At 37.0% G+C, this 14,309-nt stretch overlaps 1 protein-coding gene across 4 annotated transcripts in view; it reads right to left on the minus strand.

The window, feature by feature from the left end:
• The window catches only part of RPP30 (ribonuclease P/MRP subunit p30), a 36,210-nt gene that overhangs the window by 3,522 nt on the left and 18,379 nt on the right, over positions 1-14,309 (minus strand). For 2 of the 4 annotated variants that reach the window (XM_055274238.2, XM_055274239.2), the window contains 5 exons: positions 7,663-7,779; positions 7,072-7,101; positions 6,638-6,675; positions 6,163-6,242; positions 1,797-2,002 (listed from right to left, as the gene is read on the minus strand). In XM_055274238.2, coding sequence (XP_055130213.1) covers positions 1,893-2,002; positions 6,163-6,242; positions 6,638-6,675; positions 7,072-7,101; positions 7,663-7,779 — 375 coding nt within the window. In that variant the 3' untranslated portion in view covers positions 1,797-1,892. Of the gene's footprint in view, positions 1-205; positions 310-1,796; positions 2,003-6,162; positions 6,243-6,637; positions 6,676-7,071; positions 7,102-7,662; positions 7,780-14,309 lie in introns of those variants that run through there. The other 2 variants (XM_055274237.2, XM_055274242.2) reach the window with 2 other exon arrangements.

The following is a 14,309-nucleotide window of genomic DNA, read 5'->3' on the forward strand; positions in this document are numbered from 1 at the left end:
TACTACATTAAAAAGAACTGGAAGGCTGGGTATGGTGGCTCATGCCTGTGCCTGTAATCCCAGCACTTTGGGATGCTGAGGCGGACAGACTGCTTGAATCTGCCAGGAGTTTGAGACCAGCCTGGACATGGCGAAACCCCATCTCTACAAAAAAATACAAAAATTAGCCGGGATGTGGTGGTGCATGCTTGTGGTCCCACTTAACTTGGGAGGCTGAGGTGGGAGGATGGCTTGAGACCAAGAGGCAAAGGTTGCAGTGAGCCGAGATTGTGCCACTGCACTCCAGCCTGGGTGACAGTGAGACCCTGTCTCAAAAGGAAGAAGAAAAAAAAAAAAAGAATAAATTTCACCTGGTCATGATGTACTTTGTTTTAATGTTTTTTTAATCAATATTTTATTTAAACATTTGTATTCATTGGTGAGGTTATAAAGCTCTCTCTTTTTAAAACTGTATTTTCTCGGGCCGGGCACAGTGGCTCACGCCTGTAATCCCAGCACTTTGGGAGGCCGAGGCGGGTGGATCATGAGGTTAGATCGAGACCATCCTGGCTAACACGGTGAAACCCTGTCTCTACTAAATACACGGTGGGCGCCTGTAGTCCCAGCTACTCAGGAGGCTGAGGCAGGAGAATGGTGTGAACCCAGGAGGCGGAGCTTGCAGTGAGCAGAGATCGTGCCACTGCACTCCAACCTGGGGGACAGAGCGAGACTCCATCTCAAAAAAAAAAAAAAACCAACAACTGTATTTTCTCCAACCCGCAGAACAGTTGTCTTTCTCTTGTTTAAAAAAATTTCTTATTCAGTTATATACCTCTGGCTCTACTCCATTGTGTTTTAGAGCCCTGACATTAATATTGCATAAATGTACATATTTGCATAAAAAGCTACTTCTACTTAACATGATCCCACTATAAAAATAAATTATTTCCAAAGTTGGTTCAGTCCGATGCTTTGCTATTTTTAATACAGCTATTAGGAAAATCAGTATTAGGGTTTTAGGGGTTTCTAACTAAAAGTAAGGAATCCTATTTCAAAGACCTCACGTAGGTATGAAGCAGTGAAGGAAGAGGCCAGGTGTAATTTTACATGTGTATCCTCTCTCCACAAATTCTATAGCAATTTCTTTTAGAAAAAAATGCTGATTTGATGAATACATGAAAGAAGCTTAAAACAAGATCAACTAAAGTCACTTCTTCAATATGTTTGAATATCTTCAAAATAACTATTATTTGAGCATGAACAAGAAACTTTCGAAAGAAGCTCTTAAAATATTCAAACATCTGGCTGCATGTGGTGGCTCATGTAATCCCAGCACTTTAGGAGGCCAAAGTGGGAGGATGGCTTGATCCTAGGAGTTTGAGACCAGCCTCAGCAACATAGTGAGACCATGTCTCTACAAGGGAAAAACAAAAAAAAAAAACAAAAATAGCCAGGTGTGGTAGTGCACACCTGTAGTTCCAGCTGCTTGAGAGGCTGAAGTGGGAGGATCACTTGAGCCCAGGATTGAGGTTGCAGTGAGCTGTGATTATGCCACTGTACTCTAGCCTGAGCAACAAAGCAAGACCCTATCTCAAAAACACAATGAAACAAAAATATCTGAAACATCTTATTCAAGTATATTTGCTGTTATTTATCACTTACACAAAGGAGAAATAACTAGTCTTTCTCTCTTAAAGTACATCTAAATTCATTAAGCTGGCAGCCTTTTAAAAAGATGCTTTCACTAGGTTTCGTTTGTTGTTTTAATGGATTGCAAGTAAAACTGTTTTTATAGACTATTGATTTCTAGCTCCAAATGAAAACAGTAAATCACACAAAGGTTTTATTTTTGTTGTGGCTGATGAGCTATAAAAGGGAAGAAGGGTGTGCTGACAGAGACTGGGGCATTCTTTTCAGCCCTCACACTTGGCTTTCTTGGAAGCTGGAAGACAATCTTCATCTCCTTCTGATGGCCGAGGTTTCTTCACTGTAGAAATAATTCCAAAAGCAGTTTTTCTAGTTTCTGTAAAACAAACAGGGAAACCATTGTGCTTGAAGTTAAGACATAATTTAAAACGAGGTGGTTTAACATATTACTTTGGCTTACAGCAATAGTAAATGATAAGCCATAATGAACTGCTATGGGTGCTAGTGCCATTTACCGTCATTATCTTTTTTCCCAACATACACAAATATCAGTATATTATTAACATCTAATTCATTCCTAAAGATTACCTCATGGGTAAAACTGCAGGACAGTGTTATCTCTAATGGTCTGTCCCTGGCATCTTATGTAGCCAGAACCCAGTCACAGACATTGGTGTAGCAGACACTTTATATATGGTAAACAGACAAATCAAGAGAGCAAACACAGCAATCAAGTGTATGGCTCCCATGTGGAGCACATGCTTGCCTCATTTTACAGCATGTACCCTATCTCTCTCATTAGAACATCAAGGTACCTCTGAAGAATCAATTGCATTATATTGCCAACACTCAACAATGGCCTGGTTATGCAAAATGTGTTCAATACTAGTTGAGTTAATGAATAAAATCAAACTCATAAATTTATTGATCTCTTTAACTGGTGACAATGAACAGAGAATAAATAGAAATTATTAAATGCTTAGATTAGGTTGGCAGCAGAGTTCCACCTAAATTTAACCAATTTCTCCTAGAAACCTACTAATAGGCTAGGCACTGTGTCCAAATACAGAAGGTATTAAGATTCCTAACAGACAGTGCTTTTCCCTATAATACATGCATGCGAGAAGTACAGTAGGAGCAAATATAATAGGAATGGAGGCATCCACAAGAATTAACTATCTGGTTAAAGCAATGAGGTATTATATAAAGGTGACACTACTTGGAATAGGGTAAACGGAATAAGAAAAAGAGAAGTATTCCTTTACAAAGGCATGGAGAGAAAGGTAAGAAGAACCTAGGTAAAATAGTTTAGGGGACAATATGGCTGATGTGAAGGAGGAATACGAAAAAATTACGAGAAAATGAGTTTGGAAGGGTAATTTATGAAAGGCCATAGTGTCATGAAAACAGACTCAAACTCTGTCCTTAGAAATGGAAAGGGATTATGGAGGAGAGAGATACCCATTAGCTACAAAAGTGGCAGAATCAAAAGAACTTGAACAGAAATTTAGCTATGAATTATTTCTTATTTCAAGTAATAAACGTAAAGTCAACCATAAAGTGTTAAGCATTATTTTCCCATTTATCAAGATTAACTTAGTAAATCTACTTTGCCAATTATTTTAAAACACTTTTATTATAAAAGGGATAAAACTGCTCTCAAGGTCATTAAAATGCCAACATAATAAGAACCTCAAAATAAAAACTGTCAATGATTTCCATTTCACCAAATGAAAAACGTCACACTTATAGTTACTAATTTATATCACTGATTCTGTACCCATAGTCTAAAAATCAACTGAAATAAAACATTATGAAAATCAGCACTTTTTAACAAAATGCATTAATTTCTTTAGTGTCTTTTAAAAATAAATGCATTTCTTGGTAACAGCAAGAAGTTACATTTGTGTATGCTTTAGTTTATAAAATGTTTTCACCTATAGTATTTCCTTTAATCATCTTGCCAAGGAAAATCTAAAGGATTATTTACGAGTGAATAATTTTGTTCACGAGGGGCTAAGGCAGGTGTCCCCAACAGGTTCATTTTGGTCCAGGGGCTGATTGAGGGCATGAACTTTATCAATCACAGGCCGAAGACTCTGACCTTGGGCCTCTTTCCTCTGTCCTTTCCCTACAACCTCCTCAGAATTGCTACTCATTGGTTTCTGGACCCCCAAAGAACCTAATTCTGATTTCCTGTGGCAAGCCTTCCAAGTTGAAAGCCAACTACTATGTGTCCCAAGTCTTCTGCTTGCCAGGTATCCATGCCTGCACCACCCTCATGATTCCTCTCATCATGAGGCTTCCAGACCCTTTAAGGACCGAGTAGACATTTTCCAATAGTGTTTCAGTGCACTGCTGTCCTTCTTAAATGTGGCACTCAGAATGATACAGATGCTGGCTGAGATTTCATCAATGAGAGTATAATAATGAGGCTTTGAATTTCCTTGCCTCAGAATCCTTTATTTCTTCTAACATTACCTAAGCTGAATTAGCAATCTTAAGAACACATCATAGTACTGTCTCATATTGATCCCAATGGCAACGAAAACCAGGGTAACCATATTTTATCATCTAGTTTAGGACACTATTCAGGGAATAGAAGTGCTAATAAGGTCACAGAAACAGCAGGCATAAACTAGAACTGTCCTGGGTACACTGGGGTGAATGGTAATGCCACCTGAAGTTCACAAGTCTTCTTTAAGTTTAGCTTCTATAAAAGCCTGATTTTAGACACAGAAAGACAAACATCACATGTTCTCACTCGTTCATGGGATCTAAAAATCAAAGCAACTGAACTCCTGGAGACAGAAAGTAGAAGCATGGTTACCAGAGGCTGGGAAGGGTAGTGGGGGGCTGAGAGGGAGGTGAAGATGGTTAATGGGTACAAAAAAAATAGAATGAACAAGACCTAGTATATGATAGCACAATAGGGTGACTATAGTCAATATAATTTAATTGTATATTTAAAAATAACTAAAACAGCATAATTGGATTGTTTATAACACAAGACAAATGCTTGAGGGGATGGACACCCCATTTTCCATGATGTGATTATTATGCATTGCATGCCTATATCAAAATATCTCAGTACCCCATAAATATATACACATACTATGTACCCACAAAAAGAAATTCTAAAAAAAATACTTTACATATTATGTATTATATGCTGAATAGCTGAGTTCTTAAAGTCAAATGCAGGACTTCCTATTTTCCTATATATAAAATTATATATGTATTTATATTTTAGTTTCTGTTTCTTGTTTAGTCCATTTTGGAACCCCAACTGTTACTCAAAATCCTGATGATTGTTTATTTAAAATAGATCAAAATAATCACAAAACTACCAAAGTGTGAATCAACTGTTCCCTAATTTCAAGAAAATCATTATTAAAAATCTCCATTAATTTGATCACTCCCAAAGCTTATGTGATGAGTTCTAGGCTACATAATACAAAAATCTCAAACTAAAAATGTTGGAACTAAAAGCAAAATCATCTAATTTATGGCAAGCCAATACATAAGCAGTTCTCTCAAGTGGAAATCAGATCAATAAAGCCCAACACACAAGCCCTCAATAACCTAGCTATTCATATGACAAATAACTCAGTCTATATGTAGCAATCTACTTTGAAGTTTAAAATTCATTTGGGTGATAGCAATGAAATTGCTTCTTAACCACTACAATTAGTCCTAAGAATTATAAAGATAACGAAGACAAAACAGTGATCAAAAGCTTAAGTTGTTTTAATAAAATTTCACTTTCATTTTCCAAAGTTTCAGCATACTTTCAATTTTTAACATCTGATGAGCAGGAAGCTCAGTCAGTGAAAAGGTACATATACAAAACGTGAGTAAAAAATGTACAGTCTGGCCGGGCATGGTGGCTCACGTCTGTAATCCTAGCACTTTGGGAGGCTGAGGTAGGAGGATTGCTTGAGCCCAGGAGTTCAAGACCAGCCTGAGCAACATAGTGAGACTCTGTCTCTATTTAAAAAAAGAAAAAAAAAGAAAAAAGATACAGTCTGGACACAACTTGACCATGTAAGCAAACATGGGAAAAGAAACATTCTGAGTTATAATAAATGTAAAAGTTAAAGTCTATGTTTTGTTAGTTGGATTTTTAAAACTGTATTTGCTGGTTTTGTTTTCCTAATAAATAGTTTAACATATATTTTTAACATATCAGTTCTCTGAAACAGAGATTTTCAACAGGGAAAGCATGGCCTTCTGGTGAGGGAGAAGAAGGAAGGGAGATTAGAAGCCTATCAAAATGTGGGCAGGAGCACACATGTATAGCTGGAGGAACTATTCAATACTCATTTCTGTAATGAAAACTATATTCATTCCAAAAACTTTAGAAAGTAAAGCCTGAATTGAGGGTGAGAAAACTTGATGACTATGGTTAGAACAGGTTGAGAAAAGATGACCCCAAAGGAACTCTGTAGGGTAGGGCAATAAAAATAGGTATGGCTGTAAAAATGACTTGCTTTTAACATGACCATTCAGTTTGTATTGGAAGGACTTGCTTACCTCCATGGAGAAGCGCTGCTCGGCAGTTGGTGGACACCGCAGCCTTGGCATCACTTTCAGAGAGCCCAAACAGCAAGCCTCTTGGGGGAGCATTAAAGATTTCAACCCAGAGTCAGCCAAGGACACGAGACTAACACAAACATAACAGAAAGTGTCAGCTAACCTGGTCATCTTGGGAGGCTAGTTAATTCAACAGCAGTTCTTAGTCCAACTGGAACACGCATCTGAGAAAAGACTCATTGAACTCTAAGCTTTTATCATATGAAGTCCCTCATTCCCTCTTTTCTATCTCACAATTAATTAAAAAACAGAAGCATAAAGCTCTCTATAATGTTATATAATTTATTTTTGAAGTTATTAATTGGTAAACTTACAGTAAAAGGTTGAGAAAAACACATGTTCAACTATAATACGACTTTAAATTCAAAATTTCCTGAAAGACAATGTCAACAACTTTTTACTCAGAAAAGGATACAGGTTTGCCACGTCATATGGCCCTCTTATTTCTAAAGGCTGAAATGAAATGAACAAAGAGTAGATATGAGAAAATTATTTATAACATTTCAATGACTTATAGCAAATTAATAGAATATTTAAGTATCCAAAAATAAAAAAATTACATAAATTTAAGTCCTTATAATTTTGGTGGGTTTTATAGCTTTTGAAAATATAAGAGAAGCTTGAAAGGCATTTTGTAACAGTATAAAAGAAAAACTAATTATATAAACAAAAGTTGAAGCCTAAAGAAAGTGGGGATAAATTTTACTATTTAGCAATTACAATGAGCAAGTGCAGTTAAAACAGAAAAAAATGCAACAAATATTCATTTACTATTTTAATTTATCCCCTAGAAACTGCAAAGTTTTATAACCTGAAAGATGAAAACAAAGTACTTCATGCTAGACTTACCCTTTCTGCAGCACTAGATACAATTACATTCTACAAAATAGAAAGTGATTAATATTAATCTTAGATAAATGCAAAAAAAGGAGTTTCATAATATAAATAGCCAGTAATCATATTTTAACATTTAAGGCTCAAATACCAACTTCTTTTAAAGATAAGGTAAATAATTAAGGGGAAAAAAATGAAAGACTTCATGTCAAACTAAAGGCAATCTGTAATTAAAAAACAAAATATGTTTTCCTAACAGATCTTAGTAAAGATGAATTAAGTTTAAAAAACAAGATGAAAAGGTCACATATCTTAATTCAACTCAGTGAGGACCATTGTTATTCTAGACTTTTCTTTCACAGTATGTAAACTGCAAATTTTTATCAAAAGATATGGCTTCCAACACATCTTTTTCTCCCTTACATTATTCTTCCCTTGGTATTTTTCTTTCCCTTAAAACTTGCAGAGCTCACTGAAATGGGAGAATTTGTTCCTATGCTATGAAACATTCTGCTTTAAGGAAAAGGAGTCAGTTTGACAATTCCAGTGTACTACTAATAATAAACTGCCAGATGAGAAAAACATCCTAAAATTATAGAACCGTACCTTTCCTTTGCAGATTTGCATCAAATTGAGGGCATTGGAAATTGTATACCTTCTCATTGTGGAGTCTTTGATAGCAGGGCTATAGACAAGTTCAAAAGCCAGGCCTCGGTCAATTGCCTTCACAGGAAATAAAACTGTCAGAGATAAGCATGCATTGGTCTACTTCATTTTCACTGATTCTCTCTTCACATTCTTCCTCACTCCCTACCACTGACCCCTTACATGTCAAGGTACAGCTTTATGAAAGACAGATTAACACTCAAATGGCACCACCCACAAGGAGAAAAAAATAAATCCATGGCTCTACTTGATCAAAAGAGTTTAACTTGGCTGCGGGGAAGCTGACTTTACATAAACAGGAATTACGAAGAGGCTAAGAAGAACAAAGTCCCAATGGGGTGAGAGAGGGGCTACTACTCCATGAACTATCAAAAGGAAAACAGAAATGTACTCCCTACATTTAGAGTAAACTGTATGCAAACATAGTAAACCAAGTAATCTGACCTATGAATGCACAAAGAGACAAAGAAATGAAGAGCTGAAAAAAGCCCAAAGAACCAAGGGTGGGAAGGTCTTTCAGGTAAGTAATTTATTACCTATATGTTGAAGAGAGAATAACAGCCATAGTTAATTGAGTGCTGACTATATGCTAAGAAAGTCTTATATATAATATTTAATCCTTACTACAATACCTTTACAAAGCATTACTGCAAAGCCTGCTAATTGCCCAGATATCTGTCCTCTCCTTTTTCTTTAGTAATAAAGCCCCTGATTTTTCACTGGGCTTATAGCCGCACAGCAAAAAAGATGGAAGTGCCCTTGAAGATTTTGCCCAGCTCACCATACAAGCTTGGCTTTTTTCATGAGAAACAGAAACTTCTTTATTTAATGTACTCTTACTACGTAGGGATCCACAGGTAAGTAGATGAGTGGAAATGAGATTGAAATTAACCACCATACTGTTCAGCTTTCCTAATGAGCACCTAAATGTCTGCATCCATTCACAAAAGATGTTTTAAGCCCACTATGTGCAAAAGCTGAGACGGTTTCTCCCTTCTAAAAGCTTACATTTTGTGGGGGAGATGATCAATAACCACACAAAAATACGAAACTTCAACTGTGTTAAGTGCTATCAAGAAGTTTGGACGGGGTTGAGGAAGAAATTAAGCAGTTAAATAGTATAGGAAGGTGCACTTTCAGAGGGAGGTCAGAGCATGCAAAAGTCTTCAAGGTTGCAGCATGGCAGCACGTAGGGAAGGTCAAATGCTGGAGAAAAATAATGAGGAAGACAGGCTAAAGAGGATGGGAAGGGCCAACTGTGCAGGCCTTTAGAGCTGGTGATGAGGATTATTCCTAATGGAGAAAACATCTGAAGGATTTTCAGCATAGAGATGATAATCAGACTCTCAATTGCAAAAGTCACTTGAGTGGCAGTACTCTTTCAAAAGAATAAAGAAAGAATGGCAGGCATGTTCTAGGCAGTATGGTCCAAGTCTCTGCTTGGCAAATGAGTTTCGATTGCCCAGAGTATGAGTTGGGACTGGCCCAGCTGTGACTACTGGGGTTTACTCCTGAGCATTTACAAGGAATGGAGAAACTTGTCTTTTTCTAGAACTGGCAGTCCATCTTGATTTAATTCAGTTGTACTTGAAGGCCCCTTCTGCTTTTCCCTCCCAAACACAGATTTCCTTAATTCTTCCTCTGGCTTCAAGGCTCCCAGATTTTATTTGAGATTTTCCTATATGTCTGATTCTAGTTTGGTTAGAATTTAAATGCTATTTTCCACACTGCAACCTTCCCCTCTCTCATTTTTTGACTTTTCCCCATCTCTGATTCTTTCACCTGTGTTGATTATTTCCGGGAATGACATTTGTTAAGATAGTATTTCTGTCCTAGTTGAACGTGTATCTCATTCTCTCTGCCAAGCTTGTACACTTCTTGAGAGCTAGACTGCCTTTTACATAAAAGGTGTATAATATATTTATATTTTGAGTGAATAAATAGCAGCTTATGGAGAAGATGTCCTGTGATAACGTTGTTCATTATAGATGATCCATCATCAAAGGAACCTCGATGCACCTGGCTAACCAAAAGCCACAGATAAGTAAAAACATCCCTTTTAGCCATATTATCAGCCATCTCCTTGGCTATATATTTTACCAAAACTACTAATTAGCTGAAGAGGTTGACCTGTATTTCTTTTCCTTATCCTTCTAGTTGTGGAACAATAATACAAGGCAACAGGATGATGAAGAGGGGAAATAAATGAAAGAGGTGAATGATATATAGAGTTGGATGGTTAGATCTCGAAATATTCCTAATTGACTGAATCTAAATTTCTAGACCCTTGTGGGGACCAAATCAAAATAAAAACAACTTTTGCGGGGGGAGGGGAGAAAAAAGGGATATTATCAGCATAATTATTTTTTAAGAAAAAGTTCTGATTTTCATCTTGGTACATTAATCAAGTTCACTTTAAAACTGCTATAGGAATTCTTGAAAAAGAAAAATTAAAAATAATGTGCTATTGAAGGTTGTGAATATTTCTTTCATGGCATCTTATTTTAAATTTTTAGATGGATAAAATACAGACTCATTACCTGGAATCTTGCTGTAAGACCATTTTGATGCAAATTGCCTAAAGCTCATCAAATGATTGTTCATAACAGCCTCTTCCTAACAGTGCCTGCCTGATTAGCTTTTGTTCTCATGTCTGACCAAAGGTTCTGGCATGGGTGGATGATCAGATTTCTTTACTAATGAGAAATAATGGTCATAAAGATGCTACTAAGGACAGGTGTGTGACAGTTGAATCAAGATACATTGGCACTAAAATTCCAAATATTAAGCAAAGCCTTAGAGATAAAGACGAGAAGAAAATAAGGAGCTGATTACTGGGACAATATACTGATTCTCTGTTAATTTCATAAAAATTAGTTCTTTATTCAATCCAAATGAATGAAACCCTTTCAGTGTTTAAGATAGGTAATTTGTCCACATGACTCACAAAGCAACATAAGAAAACAATAAAAAGTACTACTTGCAGCTCCGATCCTATCTGCCCTATCCCTTCCTCCAATAATCACTTTTATTAATTTCTTGTGTCTTCTTCCAGAGTTTCTTCATACAACTATAAGCAAATATGAAGAGATACTATTTTTCTTTCTTATCCAAAAGGTAGTCTGCTGCATTCCTGTCCTAACATGAAAGCTTTTCCAAGTCAGCTCATAACTTCCTCTGTTTTACAGTTGCAGAGTATTATATTGTAGAGGTATAGCATGTATTTCACCAAACCTCTACTGATAGCTTTTGGGTTGTTTCTGTGTATCTGCAGAATAACACTAAAGTGGGATTGCTAGGCATAATGGGTTGAATTGTGTCCTCATCCACAAAAGATACGTTGAAGCCCTAAACCTCAGTACCTCAGAATGTAATCTTATATTTGGAAATAGGGTCACTGTAGATGTAATTAGTTAAGATGAAGTCAGATTGGAATAGGATAGGCCCCTAATCCAATATGACTGGTGTCCTTATAAGATGATGGCCATGTGAAGACATAGAGACAAACAGGGAGAACACACTGAAGACAAAGGCAGAGACTGGAGTTGTGTAGCTGCAAGCCCAGGATTACCAAAGATTGCCAGAAAATCACCAAAAGCTAAAAAGAGGCAAGGAAGGTGGTCCTATAGATTTCAGAGGGAACAAGATCATGCTGACACCTTGATTTCAGACTTGCAGGCTTCAAAACTGTGAGATCATACAGTTTAAAACTGTTGTTTAAATCAGTAAATGTATTTGTAATTTGAATAGTTGTTGCCAAATTACCCACTCTCCGCATAGGGATTGTTCCCATTTACACAGTTATGAGCAAAATATGAAAATGTCTGCTTTCCTGCAGCCTTACAACAGAGTGTATCTCTAATCACATAGGTGATTTTAATGTGAAATCTCTTACTATGATAAATTTAATCATCTTTTCATATGTCTAAGGCCTGTTTGCATTTCCTTTACTGTGAAATGCCTTTTTCATATTCTTAATCCATTTTTTGGTATTGTTCATCTTTTTTTTAAACTTATTAATTTCTAGGCACTCTTTGGTCTTTATGTGTTAAGGGAATAAGCATTTTGTCTATGACATGAGTGAAAATTTTCCATCAGTTTGTCATCTGTCTTTTAACTTTGTTTCTGCTGTTGTTTGCGTTTTTTTTTTTTTCCACAGGAATTTTTAATGCTGGCACTGAATGGACACAGTAATTAACACATTAGATTCATGTGTGATAAAACAAAGTTTACAGAACACACATCCAAATCAAGTATTTATAGCATGATTCATGGAACTACCTCACTGCTTTAGATATTACTTACTAAACATCTCTCAGTGGGGAGTAATCGGACCATGAAGACAGAAATGGATTAGGGTTAAAGGAAGGACTGAGGAGAAAACATCAGAGAGAGTGTAAAACATATAAGATCCCTTAAAATAACTCAATAAGCTTGAAGTCATTGTTAAGTGACAATAACATTGAAATGGAAATAACATTGTAAAAAAATCAAAGGGAAAGTAACGGGATACATGCTGCTTTAAGAACATCCTTCTCACAACCTGAATTCATATTTTTAAAATATGAAATTACTCTGTGCTTAACAAAGAGTTCTGCTGTACAGTACCTTTAAAAAGCATTTCCCAGTAGGAAATGACAGTAGATTTGGAATCAAAGCTTGAGTACAAATCCCTAGTTAACCCCTTGAGAGAGTCATTTAACTGTGTGAACCATGAACTACCTAAGATTCTACTGTATTACCTGCATATGGAGATAATTAACATCTACCCCATCCCAAAGCTGCTGGGCCAAAGCAGGTATCAAACTGCTTATGTCATAAAATGCTAAATAATCTGAAGTCATGTGATTATTCAAGAAAAGGAGTGGAATCCAGTTTTTTAGAAACACATCTATCACATGACAGAAATGCGATGACAAGTTACTTAGACTCCAGAAGAGGTTTGTGGGAGATTTTAGAGGAAATTGCACAATTGAAATTATGGTGCTCTAAGCATGCAGTGAAGATGACAAAAGGGAAAAGAGCTGCAAAGTACACAAACGGAGTGTTTGGTATTCTATAGAGCTCCTGGGCCCTCCTTCACAATCCCAACCTTCCAAGCTGATGATTCTCCCATGGCATCTGGCCTATTGGTAAAAGATGAATGATTTACCTTTCTTAATACTGCTTTTCACCACAACCAAAGAAAAGGGCCCAAATCATAACAAAATTAAGATCTGTGCTTAAAGTAACCTTGGCCAAGGCGGGTGGATCAGTTGAGGTCAGGAGTTCAAAACCACCCTGGCCAATATGATGAAACCCCAACTCTACTAAAAAAAAAAAAAAAAAAAAATTAGCCAGCTGTGGTGGCGGACGTCTGTAATCCCAGCTACTTGGGAGACTGAGACAGGAGAATCGCTTGAACCGAGGAGGTGGAGGCTGCAGTGAGCCAAGATCACATCACTGCACTCCAGCCTGGGTGGACAGAGCGAGACTCCGTCTCAAAAAAAAAACAAACCAAGTAATCCTTATAAAGTGATCCTTTTAAAGCCAATCTATGAACTTCTCAAGGCCAAAAACAAGTTTATCCTCAAAGCCAAGGGAACACGCAAGGACCAAGACTGTGCTCTCACAATGTATACATTTCCATACTTTATGTAGACAAACAGCTCCACAGCCAGACTGGATATTATGTTACAAATAATACATACATACCTATACCACAACTATTATTCACTCTGAACAACAAGCTGGACACCTGTATGTTTCCAACTTTCTCTCTTTAATAAAAAACAGGTGAATAAATTAACGGGGACTCTTCTGCTTCCTGACCAATTCACAGTGCAGCCTACTCCTCTACTAGATGAAGACTAAAAATAATCTTGTGCAGCCTTTCTTTCCACTCCATCATCTAGTTTTTATTAAACAACATATGCAAAATGTTCACACCAGATTTTTTTTTAAAGCAGACACTGTGTTAAACTGCATATCCCTCTCACTTGACAAAATTTTTTACTTTTCAGAATTCTTAAATTGAAAAATGTAGGAATTAAGCCAAAAATGCCCATCAAACGAAAGGAGCTTTCCTGAACTTTCCAATGGAATCAGGGGGTGGGGTGTCCTGGTGTCAACTGTCTCGACTGCCACTGTCCTCCTCATGTTGCCCCACTGCCCCACTTCCCTCACGGCATATACTTCCTGCTGAATGTGGACATCCAGCTAGTGACTAACAACGAGCAGAATTTGGCTGGGTCCCCTATGCTGTACCCTGATATGCTAAGTTCAACATGTACTTATTCACTCAACAAACTGTAAGGAGGACTCATTATAGGCAAGACAGTGGAGTACTTAAAAAAGGACCATGACACAGCTGGTGTTCTCTAGGAGCTCACACTCTGGTTTAAACAATAATACAAGTTCCTAAGAACCCCAATTAAAAGCTCTCACCAAAGCAGCCACTGGGAATCTTACCATTGTCGTGAGACATGAGGAATTATCTGTTGTGCATTGCTGTCCATTCCATGGACTTGGCCTTAGCATCACATGCTAGGTCCTCCCAACCAAGGTCACAGTATCGTATGTGGGCTTATTCAGGCAAAGCCATCTAG

The sequence above is a fragment of the Symphalangus syndactylus genome, chromosome 4 (genome assembly GCF_028878055.3).
Source record: "Symphalangus syndactylus isolate Jambi chromosome 4, NHGRI_mSymSyn1-v2.1_pri, whole genome shotgun sequence".
Classification (NCBI taxonomy): Eukaryota; Metazoa; Chordata; class Mammalia; order Primates; family Hylobatidae; genus Symphalangus; species Symphalangus syndactylus.